Source organism: Barbus barbus (assembly GCF_936440315.1).
Source record: "Barbus barbus genome assembly, chromosome: 23".
NCBI lineage: Eukaryota > Metazoa > Chordata > Actinopteri > Cypriniformes > Cyprinidae > Barbus > Barbus barbus.
Window position 1 is genome coordinate 18,414,352 of NC_136751.1, and position 18,937 is coordinate 18,433,288.

Here is an 18,937-nt window from a genome sequence, read left to right on the forward strand (position 1 = left end):
CAAAAACTCACGCACACACACACACTCACTCAGCGACCCACACTACCTCTCGCTCCTATCTCCCAAAGCTGGCTCATGTCATCTGTAAGAGAATCCTTTGTCCTGATGGTGCTTTTGAGTGCTGTTTCTGTCATCACCCTCTGGACATAGCCACTTATCCCACCAAACACTAGGAGGGACATCTATTTATAACAATAATAATAATCAGTGCTTCGTATTCTCAATCTCCTAGGAAGTTTGCAGGTCAACCTCTCTCCGTTAAAGCCTAACATCTGTCTAACACGTACCCTGCCCATCCCTTCTGCAGATGTATGCGAGTCACGTTCTACTAGATCAATTCACAGAAACGCTTGTCAAAGAAAACTACAGAGCGTAATTACAATTGTGAAACAGCAGGCTGAGTGTGACAGGTCTATAATATCCGTCCCTCTTTCTTTTCCTTCTATCATCTCATTTTCTCTCCCCCTTTCTCACAGAGTAAAGCAAGCTTTATGAACACTGAAGGGGAGTGTTTCAAGGAAAGCAATTACAATCAAAATTTCATTATTTCCTTTTTTCAAAAACACAGTGAGCTGCCTACAAAGAGAGACTTTAAAGTGCTTTATACTTATTAATATTTGTGTTGCGCAGGGAGTTGTTGCCCATGTAAAGCATTCTAAACTCGTAACTTATGTTCAGTGCTGGTTAGAAAGCTGCCTATGTAGGCAGCAAAGCGTGAGCATTAGAATTTAGTTATCATGAAATTAAACAACAAACCTGGCTTTTGGATATTTTAGTCCATTTTGCAAAATAAAGCATTCACATGACATACCGAGACTTGTAAATTATACAAATTCCTTTCAATCTGTTAACAGAAAAACAGCATTATATTATAGCAATTATAAAGATGACTATAACGATAACTTAGCATTCAGACCAGCAGATGATAACTGCAGTACATGCTGTTATGTTGTCTGCCGCTTTACATGTTTGAGCTCATTAAAGTCATTCATCAGCTGGAGAAAATTGTTCTGAAAGTACGATATTGTTTCTCTATGGTGTTATCATTATAGTTGTGGATAGGTGTGGACTTCCCTATTCCTACAGAATGAGAATGATTAATAAAACTTTATAGTTATAATTATCTTCCTTGGTCTGAATAGGCCTGTACTTTGAAGCTGTGATTGTCTTTCTTCTCTATTATGATGTCCGTATGAGTGAAATGGCTTCTCAAATGAGAAAAATATAAGCCGGGACATGCTTTTGTCCATTGGGAGTTGACTGAATCGTTGGATTCTTGTCGTTTGCTAATTACTGCAATCTCATGTGAGTGACAGGTTGATGAAGGGGAGGCTTTATTGTCCTGCCCTCATGCCAGTGAGCGAACACGTCATCAGATGCCAGTTTGAGGGAAAGGAGAAATAAATGGTTTTGATTAAGATTACGAGGCCACATGCATTTAAAGAGATAGTTCACCCAAAAATGAAAACTGTCATTAATTAAATCACCCTCATGTCGTTCCAAACCCGTAAGACATTAGTTCATCTTCAAAACACAAATTAAGATATTTTTGATGAAATCCAAGAATTTTCTGACCCTGCATAGACAGCAACACAACTGACACGTTCAAGGCCCAGAATGGTAAGGTAAGTAAATAATTAAAATAGCCCATGTGACATCAGTGGTTCAACACGGAAGAGAAGAAATTGTTGGATAGTAATTATTTTTGCTTTCTTGCACACAAAAGTAACATAACATTACGGTTGAACCACTTATGTCACATGGACTATTTTAATAATGTACTTACTACCTTTCTGGGCCTTAAATTGTGTTCTGAAGATAACTATTTATTCACCCTTGTCATTCCAATCCCGCAAGACCTTTAATTACAGAATCATTATTTTTTGGGTGAACTTAAAAAAAAAATAATAATAAATGTGCAACAATAAATTGTTTATAAGAAACAATTCCATAAATTGGAATTCCATAATATGGAATGTTTCCTTATGTTTATAAGAAAATATTCCATAAAAATAAGAATTGTCAGTTTTGATATCATGGTGACTTTAAAGAGCAGCTTCAATTATGTGACATATTTTAACAGACTGTTTAGTGGGAAAGTATATAGAAATGTATTCACTGAGTTTAGAGTTTAGCCTTCAAATTTTTCACTCTGTACCTACATAATGTGATTTAGGCCTAATATTGCTTTTTCGGCACCCACCCGCTTGGTTATAGAAGCAGAAATTAAAAGTAATTTCATAAGTGGAGAAATTTACATTAACATTTTAATGTAAGCTTTACAATATCATGCTCTGATGAATCATACCAGTCATTTATATGAAAGTAAATTGGGTCAACTTTAATCTAATGTTGCTTAAAAGCTGAAAGTGGTTATTAGTACCAGACTAGCAGACTACTATGGACTGGTTATGAATACATAATATTACTCACACCCAGACATGTTCAGCCTTCTTCCTGTACACTCCCCCCAGCCAACCCCCTGATTCACTCCCACTTTTCTTCTGATTCACGGTTCACAGTAACTACCCATTCCCCTTAACCTACTCTAGGTCATTTGTCATCCTCTAATTATGGCAGCCATTGTCATCTCCATGGCAACAGAGTGAAGAAAAGAGGGAGGGAATGCATATGGGCTAATGAAATATTGTAGCACATACTTAACGTTCACCAGAGGAACATGCACATACCAACGCAAAGCACCTGCATTAGTTATGGACCATAATTTCACACATCATTCACTGTAACAGTTAAACTATCAGCTGTTCCTGACAAATGACGTTACGTGTGATTACCATAAGCCATGGGGCAACATCTGTAGTTTTCAGTCAGTAAAAAGGAAGCGAACACTGCAAAAGCAGAAATGTTCCACATGGTGTGTCTGTGTGAACAAAAGGCCACAGGTGGAGTCCCTACTTCATCTGCAATTATACCTTAATTAAAAGTTGCTTGTGATATACCCAAGCTCCATTTGTGTTTCTGTGTGTGTGCACACGTGTTTGCTCCCCAGGGCTGAAGGTTGCTGGAAACCGTCAACAGACAGACTAATTTATACCTACTCCCAATCACCAGGTTAAGGTTACAATGATAAACACATGGCAAAACAGTCAAAGCAGGATGCAATTAACACTTTTCACACACACATCACCCCACGACAGACTTTTCATCAGTATTAACACTTGCAAATAAGGAAATTACTTCCACACAGCTAGGTATGAAAGACCAAAGTGTGTGACATTGCAACATTTAAAAGGAACAGTTCACCTGAAAATGAAAATTCTGTTACCCACCCTCGTGTCGTTCCAAATTTATATGCTAATCTGTAAGTTACTTTTCTGTGCAATAAGAAAAATTTTAAATGAATCTTCATATAGATCTTCATACAACAACAGTACAAGTAATAAGTAATTTTGACTCTGTTTCTCACAGAAAAACTACCATATGTCATCTTAAGGTTTGAAAGCTTGACAGCTTGTAAACACTATACCATTATATGAAATCAATGTATATATGAAGATGTTTTCATTTATTTTGTGTATTCCATTGAAATAATACAGAATTTAAATTTGGAAATATGAATAAAATAAATCTAAATAAATATTTGAATATCATTCAACAAGGATGCTGGACTGCATTGGTCAAGAGTGACAGTAAATACTTTGTTTCCACAAAAATAGTAAGCAGCACAACTGTTTTTTTTTTATACGAAGACGAAATGTTTCTAGTGCACCAAATCAGCATATTTCGATAATTTTCCATGAAACTGAAGAATGTTTTTGAAATTCAGCTTTACCATCACCGTAAAATCTATTTCAATAGAAAACATTTATTTTAAATTGTAAAATTGTGAAATATTATTCCAATGTTACTGTATTTTTGTTAAAATAAAACACAGCCTTGGTAAGCTTAAGAGACTTCTTTAAAAAAAATGTATATTAAAAACAATTTTATTTTGTGAATGGTAGTAAATATAAAGCCAACACAAGGCTTAGAAAGAAAGCTAAGGCTTTTAAGGTATTTACTTAATAAATATAAATATATAATATTTTGATGCATCACTTCTTAAGTACATTTAATTAAGGACTATGCCACAGTCTGATCCAGATACACATTTTATAATTCCACCATAAGGAGAGTTCACATTGCACTGCCATGCTGTAAATCAGCTGACCCCAGATGAGATGACTGCCTTCCCAATAAAGCTCTTTTGTGTTGGCGTTGAAGGGGCTGATCTAGGACCTGTTTTATGGCCCAACGCAAACACCTCACTAAGACAAAGGCCTTTTGTGTTATCGCCAGCACATGGGTCAGCCAGAACTCTCCACACCGCAGGTACATATGAACCCACCACAGAGAGGCCAAAAGAGATGGAGAGGGTGGCAACGAAGAACTGGTGGGAGAACAAGGGTCACTGAGCGGTTCAGGGAAGCACTTGACATTCCGGCCCCACTGTTTCCCACTCTCCTGTTCATCCTTTAATTTTCATCAGGCATCAACTCTCTAACCCACAAACTGTTAAACAGTTTCACTGCTGTAAAGACAAAAAGAGATTTGCTTGAGTATGTGACTGAATAGGAAATAGAGAAAGAGACACTTTTTGCCTGAGCTAAACACTTTCTCACTTCCTCTCTCTGATTTTTTTATTCACAATAAATGAGAACAGAATTACTGTACAATATCTTAAGCATAAACACTAATAAAGGATATGACTCCTTAAGGCAGGTCGAAACAAAGAGTGGGGTTTTATTTTCAAATATTGTGCTATTTTAGTTCCCAAAACACCACCATTATTCTCAGGTCAAAGATCAATTTGTAGTTACATTAAAGAATAAAAGAGTGTTAAAACAGTGTCTTTCAATGACCAGTTTTTAAACAGTCATATCTGATTCCCATTTATTTACGCAGACTGTTTAATGCTGCTTACATGTACTTATAAAATAAATTAATTAATTAAAGGAGCACTGCGTAAGTTCAGAAATTTCTAACAGTTACTGACACCAGTGGCCGTTAGAGGAACTGCAGCCAGTCTCATGCTCGTTCTCGGTGCGCACTAGATAAGGCTTTTTTTGTTTGTTTTTTAAGCTTACGAGTATGGAGCTTATAATATGACAAAACTATTTGAATTTGAATTGTGTAAATTTGAATTATTGACAGGTGTCATTTAACAAAACTGAATATTATGTGGCATTTAACATAGTTCTGAATTAGAATTTTTTTAAACTTGAATAATGAACATTTGAAATTAAACAACTGAATTTTTTAATGGTTTTTTTAATAGACATGTATTTTCAAACAGCGGATTTTTTGTTCTGAATTCTTTGAATGCAAATATGCAGTTTTAAAAAATACAGCTTCAAGTTTTCAAGATGAAGAAATTCGGAATATCAAATTCAATATTTAAAATTCAAAGCGCACAAATTCAGATCGTAAAGAAAGTAGGTCAGAGGTCATCCACGGGGAAGAGTAGATGATCTCCGAAAAGTGAAACGAAGCATTTACTGCGACCGGGAGGGGATATGTTCGGTTCACTTAGGCTAGTTTTGTCCTGGCCACAACATATTAACTCGTGGGAGTGTGATAATATGTCTGGCCACGAAATTATTTTGTCGATGTAAATTAATCCTGGAATCGTCGCGCAGATATCAAGCACACTCGGGCCGATTCTGGCTGAAATGCGGCACTGTCGGCTCGGTGGGAAGATAATGGGCCAGAGCCGCGCCGACTGTACAAAACACTTCTGGCTGACAGATGGCTTTTTCTATCTGGGTCGATCTCGGCTGAAAGCTGTTGTACGCGCGGCAGGTCTACACTCGGTGTAGTTGTGTGTATCTGCCTTCGGCCCGAGTTAGTTTAGTGTCTCTATCTGGAGGTTAATCCTGAGGAGATTTCGGCGGACACAGTTCTCAAGAGGAATACTTCAGCTGCAAAAAGTAAGTTATTTAATTTATTTAATATTCAGTCGCGTGTTGTTTGATGTTTTAAATGCCACGAATAGTATTTAGATGGTTTCTATTAGGAGGTTTAAGATGATTGCATACGGATATATTGAGTGTTGATGAGTAACTTAACGTTAGGCCTAACTGTTAGGCACGGTCTCTTATAAAACAACGATGAGCTGTATCCAGTGCACGATAATGTTAGCTAATTAAATTTTAATAAGTTAAATTCTTATGAAATCACGTTTGGTCTCATACTGTATCACGTATCTTGTCAGTGTGTGCACTTGCTTGGCCATTTTTAGTGATTAATAGGAAAGTGGGTCCAGCTGAATTCTAGCAGTGATTTGTTAGGTTTAAAAAAAGGTTATTATACTGCGGCAGCCCTCGTGTGAAGCCCTCTTTAGTGTGAAGACCATCGACTCCGTGCGACTCCACCAGGCTAGGACACCGGCAAAGGATATAAGTATCGCTTTTTATTTTTATTTTATTAATTTATTTTTTTCCTTTATATGTTTACTATTGAAATGTTGTTGTTGTATGCATTTGCCAATTTTATTTAATTTCTGTATTTTCTTAAATGGGTGTGTATAGAGTATTTACAGAGTGTTAACTTTTAGTTTTAGTTACTTTTTCTTATTTGTAAATCGCTTTGGATAAAAGCGTCTGCTAAATGACTAAAAGTAAAAAGTAAATTCTATTTTGTTTGCTAGAATTCATTCGATTGTCTTTTTCAACGAGTGATTGCTATTGAATCATAGGAGTCGACTCCGCTGCTGGCACCATAAATATCGATACGGGTGATTCTCTGATTTGATTCACTTAACCATTCAAATGAGTCATTTGTTTGTGAATCAAACTGAGCACGCTGTTATAGCACCTGCTAAGTGTAAGTTTCCACTGCTGAATTTAATAATATTTATCTTGTGGTAACACTGCCATGTGGGAAACTGACACAGAAAAACACTTTAGATACGTAAGAGAGAGCCGTAAAATGTAAGTGCATCATGTTTTGTTCTTGAATGGAGGCCTAATCTGTCTGCTGCACAAGAGCAGGTTCAGTTTTTAGAGTGAATGAACTTTTGAAGCATATATATGCAGTATGAAAGTACTTGTTTTACTGTGGTGGGAATTATTATGAGCAAAAAAATGTTAAAGTTTAATCTGAACACTTTATATATGTAATCTGACTTTTTTTTTTTTTACAGAAATTCTGAGCTGCTGCATGAACTTATGCATGAACATTCATCAAACATATCAGGTGCAAATTCTGGGTCTGGTCCTAATGACTGTAAAAAACTGTAATGCTTAAGATTGAATAATTACCTTACAATATATATTTATACATATATTTCAAGGCTGCAATTTGGAAAATCTTTAATGCTGCTGAAATGGAGGTTAAGGGGACTATGAAGAGGTGGCAGACCAAAAGGGTGGACTTCAGGAGACAGACACACTCTGTGAGTTTAAAAGTCCCATCTCTTTAACCTTCCAAACACATGAGACACTATCACATTTCTATAATTCAAATCCCTTAAAGTATTTTTATGCTGCACCAATTAGTTTAAACAGCAACACTTCCCATAATATCTAAAGTACTTGTTAAATTGTAAGAAGAATGACATCAATGCTTATATTAGTCGCTTATTTACTTTGTCACCCTTATCCCTAGGTTACAGTAATCAGCTGATCGAGCCGGTATCCAGACCAGACGGTGGACCTGCTCCTGGGAATGACCACAACACGTCGCTGAATATCAGCGGAGACCATGTCAACTAGATGACAGATCCCTGTGAAGACCTCATTGATGGCCCCCCAGCACAGATCCTCAGCAAAGACTACGAGAACCAGACAAGCCCTCTGCACAGACCCTTTTTACCAGCTTCACCTACTGGCATGATGTTTCTTCAAGCAGAAGAAGTTGGATGAAATATTCTGAATGGTATCAATCCACAATCTGACTTGTGATGCAGCCTGGAATAATCACACCATGTTCATTCGTTTGGCCAGAGGAGAACTGGTTTCCTGACTGAGCCTGGTCTTGTTTGGGTTCCTTGTCACTGTTGCCTTTTGTCTTGCTTAGTTGAAGACACTTAATATTGAGCAATATTATTCACTTGACTGCACTGATGCCATTTGATAAGAACTGAATTATGATACAATGTATATGTATGTATGTATGTATATATATATATATATATATATATATATATATATATATATATATATATATATATATATATATATATATATATATATATATTAGTAAATATAATTTACTTGTTACTTTGTGGTTTACAAAGTGTGTTAATGTTTATACTGTAGTGCATTTGTTCATTGTTAATATAGACTTATATTAAAGTATTTGGTAATTTTATAATAAAAGCCTTTTTAATGTTTTGAAATGGTTGTTTTTTGTGTTTCACTGCTGAATTACATTTAGCAGGTTCTGGGCCACATTTGGCCCGGAGACCAAGCCGAGTCTCAGCCGGATCTGCCTTAAAGTGTCTGGGCCAGACCTGGGCCACATAAAATGAAGTCATTTTACAGGGTGTGGGCCGCATCTGGGCCAGAGGAAATTGTTTGAGTCGGTTTTTAGTGTGTGGGCCAGTTTTGGGCCGGGGACCCAGCCAGAATTGGGCCAGAAGTGACGCAAGATTGTGGCCCAGATGTGGGCTAGACAAATTTTGCTATCTGGGTGCCGTTTTCTCTAGTAGTGGAAGTGTTTTGTGCGGTCTCAGGGTAGACATTGCCATAGTTACATAACATAGTACATAGTTACATAAATTTATAGGAGTTATTTGCCATTTCTTATTTCATGGGACTAGCTTATAGCGTAGTTTTCATGTCAGACATAGTTAACGATGGCATTTTACATGTAATTGTATTTTTACCTGGCAATCCAACTCGTACACGCATGCTCTGGATTTTTTTTATATCTAAAACATTTTTGATGGATCATCCAATGTGAATTCTATTACATTTTAATTATCTTCATGTTTTCAACACTACCTACATGAGCTCAGTGAAATGTTCTATTAGTCATTAATAATCTGCCTGGTTAAAGCCGACAAAAATAAGTCAAGGTGTCATTCTTCCTATTACATTATGGTTGGCTCATAAATGGACAAATGAAAACTCTCTTAAAGATTTTTTTATGTAAAAACCTACACAGCCCGTTTAACTAAAAATAATAAATAAAAAAAGAAGCTTAATAGAGGGGAATATTGTAAAAATAATGTCATTTAATAGAAAGTGTTCATGAGAAAAAAGCATGTCATGTTCTGGCTATATCATTTATGAGTTTAATCGCATTTTACTGATTAGAAATTCAAGACTTTTCACTAGCTATTTCAGTAGCATGAAAAACAAAACAGTTATTCAAACTGGCAATAAATTATATTATAAGAAAGTGTGCAAAGAACACAATCTCTTACATCTTCTCTGCACTTTGTTTGTGATGAAGAAAGAATTTGCGATTAAAGATTCACAGTCAGTAAGCGACTGCACTGAACAACTCCAGCATTCTCTGTGGTGACGAATGTGATTGAACGTCGCATTCATAAGCTCAACAGAAACTTGTGTGATTGGTAATAATGTTCATTGCTGTAAACTGGGCATAAAAAGAAATCTGATGCAACATGAGCAAATCTACAGTAAATGTAATGCTGTAATGGACACTCTTCATTAATTTCACATTTTAACTTTATGACAGCCATAATAGATATCTCTTAATTGTGCAGGGTCATTTTTTTTTTGGCCTTTCTTGATTTTTTCTGTCTTTTTTTTTTTTTATTTGGTGGCATTTTTGCCCCAAGTCCCCTTTACTTTTCTGATTCTGAGATAATATATTTCCAACCCTGGCGCTTATACATAAAGGTCAGTTGTTTTTACAATAGAAACCGGCATGGTATACATGACCTGAATTTGCATGTTTAACTGAATTTGTGGGATGGATGGCTTTGCATACCCAGTAGCGTTCACAAATCGGATGCAAAATACATGCTGCCATGGCAAATGTATAGAAACAAATACACACACATTGAATAATTATCTTAGAGGGCCATGTGGAAAGCAAACCACCTCAAAAGAACTGAGGTGTGTCTTGTTGAAAGTCACACAGTGTCTGTGGGCCGAGACAGAGGGGATCACGGCAGAGTATTACAGCCAGAGCTCTGGGAAATCAACACATGAGAACCGTGTGTTCTCCCTGTGCTCAGTCAACTCCAATCACATCAGCTAGACACATGAAACCCCCTCTATTACAGAGGGACAGAAAGCCAGACAGACAGTCATAAGATCACCGACAGAGAGAAGCAAAAATGGACGGGGTATCATTTGTACAGTTCATTTCACCAGCCTGTGTGTTTCACCAGAGCTCCTTCCCTTTCCCTTTCTATAGTGACTCAGAGCTTCCTCAAACACACACATTATGGTTTGCAAGTGTGTGTAGTCACAGCTCCACCCAAACCCACTGCACTTGCAATGCTTGGTACATTCAAATATATATTTTGTCTATAGGAAGTTTTCCCAGTGAAACATCAGACATAAAGCTGTAGTGTAAATGGCCCTGTAATCTGCATACTGCCCACTGCTGCATTTGCCAATAACAGAGCCAGCAGCACTGCAGTCACAAGCAAGGGTGCTTTGTGTAAATGCCAATTTCCTTTCTTTGCATTAAAATAGGCTTTACCCACCCAAACAGCCCTCTTCAACTTACATCTGCTATGAAGCTTTGAACAATACAGCTGAAAACAGCGTTCAGTAAAGGTCCAAGTTAAACCCAATGGGGTCAGAGGAAACACCTACTACTCTTAAAAGGCTAACTAAGGCAACCAAACACATATGCATGATTTTTAACCATATTTGACAAATATTCATTTAAATAATGGATTTCCTGTACCGTTTCTGCACTTCGTAATATGAAAATATCATATCATAGACACCAATAAGCAGAGAATTTTCATGTTATGGCCGATAAACTATGAATAGTCATTATTACAAATTTAATTTATGTAATAAAAAATACAAAATTTAAATTCTTAACATTTTATTTTATTTATACAATCAGTTTTTACAGGTTGCTACAGGTTAATTTAGGCATCACGCTATAAATGTACAATGTAAAACATGAATTTAGAGATTTAATTAAGATTAAATTTAACAAGATTAAAGAAATTAAGCATGAACAATGAAATATCCAATATCAACAGATACTGTTAAATAAATTAAATATTTTAGCTAACCAAAATAAATAAATGTATAAAATGTACACACAAACAACAGGAGCAAAAGTCTTATTTATAAATACTCAAGATCTACAGCAGTCTGAATTTCGATTGCGACACTCTGGAGTTGAGTCCCACTTCCAGGAGAAGTGAAACACACTCTTGTCCACACTGTGCCACTATTATTACGGTTTCTATTTTACAGTATTCTTGATCCAAACCTTCATCAGATGCCAATCACTCAACACAGATCATCCTCTCTAGACACTAGAGACATAATGTTTCATGCTCTGCTACTCAAGTGCATGGCTGGAGTTTAGCTTCATGGCCTTACAGATGGAGTGTAACTGAACAGCTGGGTCCTCTGCTTCAACCCTTCAATTAGCCAGCTACAGGACAGCCCAGCATATTGCATACTCCAGAGATCACTTTAGAAAAACAAACAAACATTTTAATCCCATCCAGTCTATCCAGCAGCCAAAGTCCGCTTTTAAAGGATAATATGATGAGCGGCCTTGGATTACAGTTCACAGATTAGACAACAGAACAGATTTAATTAGATGGGAAAACAGTCTAAATTAGGGCTTTCACAACTCATTGTTACTACATAAGAAAGGTAATCTAGTCAGCGTTTACTTTGCTGATGAGGTGTAGAATATTTTGGAGTCAGATCATTTTTTTCTTACTTTTTTGGCGAGTCCAGCATAATTCACAAATATCTCAATTTTTAGAGTCAGTCTACATTGCTTACAGTTTCTGTCAGGCTATTGGCGACACTTGATTAGTTTCAGAGTGGTTTGCAAGAATTTTGGCTTGTATTTTCACTTCAAATTAACTTTGATATCTGATGTCTGTGACATCGGCACAGTTCATTTATTACATGATTTGTGAATGTAAACATGCCCCGAATTCATTTAATAAAAAAATAATATTTTGCCGTAACATTTTACGGTACTCTAACTTTCAGGGGGTTTTTTTACGTTTCTTATGCTCACCAAGGCTGCATTTATTGGATCAAAATACAGCAAATATAAATTGAATATACAATATAAAATAACTTTTATATTTTAATATATTTTAAATCACTTTAATACCTTCTAAATTTTTAGCAGCCATTACTCCAGTCTTCAATATTACATGATCCTTCAGAAATCATTCTAATACGGTGATTTGGGGCTCAAGAAACATTTCTTATTTTCAAAGTTTAAAACAGTTGTGCTGCTCTATATTTTGGTGGAAATCTTTTCATTTTCCTTAGGATTCTTGGACTAATGGAAAATTCAAAAGAGCAGCATTTATTTGTAAAATAATTTATTTTTAACATTGTAAATGTCTTTACTGTCAATTTTGATCAAGTTAATGTGTAAAATTTTCTAACCCCAACTTTTAAACAGTAGCACACAAAATATTAGCATTAATGATCAACTAGTCAGCAACACCTAGTATCTGTTTTCTGAAGGCTGATTTTGATCATCCATTCATGACACGCGTGGGTGAGGAAGTGACATGCAGGATGATGACTCAGTTTCCAGGGTCTATGAAACCGCTCTCATCATCATATACTCACGTTTTTTTCTCTCTTTCTCTCCTCCCAACACACAAAATACACCTTCAATCGCTTATATTTCATTCCCATAGGACTAGGTGCCAGGAAGATGAGCGCAGGAACAGAGAGAGCCGTGTATGTGTGATGTGATCATCTATTGAGAGCAGTCTGTGCACACTTAAACACTCCCCTCTCACACTGAACTAATGAAGCAGATGGAAGCACTGTTGCCTGCCTAGAGAACTACACCATAATCACAGGGTTTACCAACATCTCCCCTCCTCACGCTGCGCCCTCTCTCTCCCTCTCTCTCTCTCACCATCTTTCACACATCACCCAGTACCCTGGTTTACTCTGACATGTTAAGTGCAAACCTCCTGGTTTCATCCGCCCTTTTCAAGCCATGCAATACAGAATACGGTTTAACTAAAGGCTAGAAACCATCTAACATACAGTGGAGGTACCTGAAATGTCCGATTAGCTTGTTGCGATATGAATGTTGGTCATTCTCACTATACATCAAAAAGGTCTGGCCAAAACCACAGATTCAACATAGCGCTGCCATTATCACATATGCATAACATTACGTGGAGAGAGTCACGACAAGGCTTATATGCTTATATATTAAATGTTGTCTCTGGGGAAGCTGGAAGACATAGATTTAAAAAAAAATGTAAACCTTTTTACTGTACGCATTACAACTACACTAAATGCAATACATTATATTGAAGCTGCAATACCCTAAAAAGCATTTTAAGTAAGTGATGGTGGTGGAACATTTAACGGTCTAGTTAAGCTTAAAAGCCCTGAAAAAGCAACTCATTCATAGCGTATAGCTTTAAGAAGCCCAGAGCTACATACTCAATTCCATTAGGACCCAAACAGTTTAACCAGGTCCATCATGAGACACTCTTATTACCCAATTAAGCACATCAGAGCAACAATGAATCCTTAGAGAGGAAAGAGGCATCACTCTTTGGATGACTTAGAAATATGCCTGAGGCATTAGCTACAATAGCTTAAAAGCACAGTGGTGAATACTGTCATTACTTTAAGCTGACCAAGCAATTTGAAAATGATATCATTTTGGTTTCTCTTTATCCTCAACCTGAACTCATTCTGTCAGCATTGCCAGAAATTAACTTGATATATTTAGAGGCAATATACACCCTTAAGCCAATTTTCTCCCTTTTTGTTTAATAATAATAAAATAAACTGTCAGATTTAAGCTATTAATTGCTGAAATTATCAATGAGACGGTCAATGTTACATGGAAATACATCAAATTTAAAATTTGCTGCACATATGTACAAGATATCACAACACAAACACTGTGCTACAGAATACTGAAATATAAAATGTTAAATGAGGAATATGTACAGTTTCTGCTCCCACATTTTTAATATCTGAGCAATTTATTTGCTCCGCTTAATTTCTGGCTCTGCTAGTCAGATGATTTTGCTAATTTTGCCATTGTCTCAAGCTAAGCATTGTATTTAGGACATAAAACATTCATACACAAATGTAATACAAAGGAATCAACGTACGTAGGTGTTTGGGAAAATAAAATAGACCGCACCTCTCTCTGAACACGTGTGGGCAGCGCAAACAACGCACAAATCCATTCCCTGTTTTCCCTCTCGCCGCAGGTTCAACGCTCTGAACGACGGAGAAAACCGAAAATCTCCGAAGAAAGCCGATCACAGAAAAAGACTCTGCTGGGCGCTGTCCACCACTGAAACCGCCTGAAATCCTCCGATGCACTATTTGAAAATATATCCGTGCTAATTACATGCGTTTTTCTATCACAGTGGCTTAGGGTCGCATTACAAAAGCACCGTAATATAACAACATTCAGAGCAGAAAAAAAATGACATTTTCTGAGGGCTACAGATTTCGGTTCGACAAAGGCAGCTTGTGCACACACTTGAGAATGGAGGCGTTTCTCTTCATCGAATGCTTTGCATTGAGCAATAACCTGCGCTTGATACAGCTCGACATATAAAAATCTCACTTACATTCTAATTATCAATAATCATACACATAATTAGCCTATACATATTCTATAACACACCATGCCCAGTAATGGTGACCATATAAAATAAATTGCAAAGAGATTCAAAGAAGAAAACAACCGGAGGAACTGCATTTATAAGACATTCAACCAAGAATATGACATCCAAAGCAAGGTAGATGAACAGATCGTTTTCAGTGAAGCGTAAAGGGAACGTCAGTGCATAAAAATGGCCATGAGGAAGTTGAGCTGGTTGGGTGTCAAATCTTCTTCCTTCACCATGAGCATCAACCCAACACACACTGCAAACGCATGAAGGCCTGTTCATGTTGCATCAACGCCATGCACACAGCCGACAGCATTATCTCCAGGCACCATTTGCCATATAAGCTCTGCCTTCACCATTCTCAGTCAACAGAAGGCTCTAAACACCGTATTAACTGCATGTAGTAGGGAGTGAGTGATAGTGGGTTTTTATCATTTTTACCATTTAATAAATGGTATTTTACAAGTGAAAAATAAAAAAAAAATTGATGCAAATTTTTGATGCAATAAAAATAAAACATTGTGCATTGTGTTTAGACTGATAATATTATTATTCATCATGTAACTATATTTATGTGAATCTAAATGGGAGACATTTTATTTTGGAGCCAGTATGTTTAAAACGCATGTTTCCCATTGAAAATGAATGGTTGCTATCTATGTAACAGCCTGAAAACAGTACATTAAAAATGAGTACCATTAAGGGGATGCCATTTATCAATGGACCCAATACTGAATAACCGATGACCAGTCGAGTAGAAAAGTGTGGATATCGGTAAAAAATAAATATATATGGGTCAAGCCAGTTATTAGTTTATACTGCATATCATTCAGTTAAAATTACATATTAATCTCTAAAAGGATGCTAAAATCTAAGGAACAGCCATTTAATTCTCTGCCAGAAGGGCACAGTAGCCTATAGCAATAAATATCTTTCAAGATATATATATATGTATATATATGATTGATTTCTGATGTTTGTCCGAAGCAAACGCACAGGAGGACATCAGAGACATGCATAAATGCGGAAGGATGAAGTGAAATCGGGGTGGAGTGTGGTAATGTTACTCAGCCGGGTGTGAAGTAGGCTACACTGTCAGTGGACGCCAATGGAGCATTAGACTAAGAAACACGGTCCCCAAGTTGACTTTCAGCACCATTTTCCTGAACAGCACATCGACGGCGCCTCGTCTTCCCGAACCCACAATACATATACTGCGGATGTGGCCCACCTTATCATCACGCCACGGCTACAATGTATGTAACACTAGTGGAGAGAGAACTCCTTGAAAATATGGCGGACCTAAGAATTCGCCATTAAGCAATCGAGGGTGTGTGTGTGTGGGTGGGAGGGTGTGTGTGTGTGTGGGTGGGTGGGTTCGTGTGTGTCTCACACAGCGCACACTGACTGATGGATGTCATTTAAAACATGCCACTTACTTCATCTGTTTCACGATGGTACTTTTCCCAGATTCCCCAGCCCCTGTGGAGAAGAGACAGACACAAGGGAGTAAGATCGCCTGTCAAAATGAAGAGATCCCATATATGTGCATTCATCGGCTGAGACGTGTAGGATACAGCTATCGTTAGATTTGACGTGCTCCACTCCGCATTACCTAGCAGGAGCAATTTCACATCTTTAGCAGCAGTGACTCCGTCTTCTTTGAGGTTTTTCTCGATGGCTTTGCTCCTGTCCAGAGCCGCTCTTTCCTCTGCGCTCAGTGTACATCCCATGGCTAGATAAATCTCGGCTCTTTTTTTATCTCCAAATCGGTCCGGGTGAGAAATATCCTCGGTGTTTCTTCCTTATCCCTCTCTAAGGCTGTCCCTATCCCTCTCTCTCACACACACACTCGCGCTCTCTCCCTGTCGGCGACTAGCTAGAGCATTAAATCCCGCAAAAGACAACGTTGGGCTGGAACATAAGTCTCTGGCGCGCGCTCTCGGACTGTGTAGCGGGGTCGTGGTGCTCGTCCTCGGGCTGGGAGGTCTCTACTGGGCGGCGGCGGCGGCTGCGAGCGCTGGCATCGTTAGCGTGCGCACAATGGAGGGTCAGTGTGGAGAGAGAGAGCTGCTGGGCTCGACGCTCTCAGAGACAATCTCGCTGACGTCAGGAACGGAGCTAGAAAGAGAGCGCGCGCACGCAGCAGCGAGCTTTGGAGTCGCGCACCGTTAGCTACAGCTAGATTTATGCCGTTACCTGCGGGCGGAAGAAATGCGCTTCTCTCGGTATTTCGAGCAGCACACGCGCTGTTAAACGATGTGTGTGTGTGAGCCGGGATGTACGGGATCAATGTTGTCTGTGTGTGTGTGTGTGTGTGTGTAAGGCGGACGATTTAAAGCCGATGAGCGGGCCCTGGCCACAGGAAGAATCACAGAAAGGTGTGGCCATTAGCCTAGTGTTGACAACCTGTAACAGCAACGCGAGGGAACTCTAACCATTTATATTCACGAAATTATAGACAAAATATTTTCATTTAAAAAATTTCAAAAGGATCTTTTTTAAAGAACAAGGCTGTTTAACAAAGCATTGTGCATAATGCCTTTCAGGGGAGTCGAATATAATTAGCCTACTCATTACTCCTCAAAAAGTACTATTACTAGGCTACTTTACTTATTACTCCCTGACAGCAGTGATTCGCTACGCTACTAGTTAACCATTTTTTTCTGTTACACTCCTCAAATTCTGACATTTACACATTTTACTCAGTATTTCTTTAGACAATCATTATTTCTATTCATTTTTTCGTCATCTTCAGTCTGTCCAGGGAGTTAAAAATGTAGAAACATATTTAAAATTGTAACATTTCAAAAGAGTATAGGCCTACTTCAAAGTATTTGGCAAGGTTGTACAACATACAATATTGCCAAACCAAGTGTGGCTAGTTTACCACGGTGTTGAATACATACTAAAGAATTACATGCTAAATCTAAAGGTAATTTTAGGCATAGAATCTGTCAATGTTCACCTTGTGCAATGTATATTATAATTTAGCACCACTTTCAAAGCTAGCTAACCTACTTTCACAACTTCTTGGGGCCTCCTTAAAAAAAAAATCCCTTGTGGTCTGTGCAACTTGCAATGCTTTACTTTCGGTTGCGTTTTGAGTATTTGCAGCAGGTGTTGTCAAACTGAAGATGTTTTCTTAATTTGCTGGTGTTTTTTTCTGTTTGCACACGTTTTCTTAAGTTGCAGCACTGAGCTCTCTCGGCCACCATACATTTAAATAGTTAATAATAGCTCTCATGCTTTAAAGTCACCATGAAATCAAAATTAGTTTTTAATATTTGTATTATAAATATATTATTATTATATTAATTCTTGTGCCCAAAACAATATATAATCAAAAACATTAACTTATCTTTCCCCTCAAAGCAAAATGTCTTCTCTGATGAGGTGTGCAGTGGTGTGAGGGTGGGACAATAATTCCTACCCTGCAGCAACCTCTCACTCATATGAGATTGCAGCAATTAGCAAACAACAATGATCCAATCAATTCCCGATGGACAAAATCATGTCCCACCCTACATTTATTTTCTCATCTAAGAAGCCGTTTTCTAAGATTCATGCATCACAAAAGACAAACACACTTTCCATTTCATGCCGACTTTAATGTACCAGCTAATCACTGAGGAAAGCAAGCAAGGCCTAACTTTAGTTTCTTACGATCATCATTGAAAAAAAACTATATTACGCTGTTTCTTAAACATTTAGCAATACTTTCAAAATTGAAATATCCAGTAAGTAGCGCTAATCACTGGTTGTTACATATAGGGGCGATTTGGAATGTCCGTGAGTTACCATAAAGCCACGTTCACACTACTTTTACACGTCGGCAGATCGCGGTGCCATTCAGACTACATGACTTGATTGTCTGTCATCCAACGACTCGATTTGGTCCCTAAACCACGTTTTGTCATGAAAACACTTGAATTGACTGTTAGCAAAGAGCTTGATTGACAGGTGATCTGACCAATCAGAACAGGTATATTATGTGCCGCCACTGCTATCCGCCATCTTGCCCGAAAGCTGGCCAGTCTTCATAGAAATACATGTTGAAACGAGGTGAAAAAGATCGACTGAATTGAAACTTTCAATATAACATCATGCACGCTCATCGGTTTTCAATGCAGGTTAACCACGAGCTTCATGTCATCTTCCCTCTCA

At 37.7% G+C, this 18,937-nt stretch overlaps 1 protein-coding gene across 2 annotated transcripts in view; it reads right to left on the minus strand.

The window, feature by feature from the left end:
• LOC306842838 (guanine nucleotide-binding protein G(o) subunit alpha) overlaps positions 1 to 17,143 on the minus strand; it is a 90,107-nt gene extending 72,964 nt beyond the window's left edge. Inside the window, exons 1-2 of one of the 2 annotated variants that reach the window (XM_079373947.1) lie at positions 16,386 to 17,056; positions 16,210 to 16,252 (exon numbers count right to left, since the gene is read on the minus strand). In XM_079373947.1, coding sequence (XP_079230073.1) covers positions 16,210 to 16,252; positions 16,386 to 16,503 — 161 coding nt within the window. In that variant the 5' untranslated portion in view covers positions 16,504 to 17,056. Of the gene's footprint in view, positions 1 to 16,209; positions 16,253 to 16,385 lie in introns of both variants that reach the window. The other variant, XM_079373948.1, reaches the window with a different exon arrangement.
• Between the last annotated feature and the right edge of the window lie 1,794 nt (positions 17,144 to 18,937).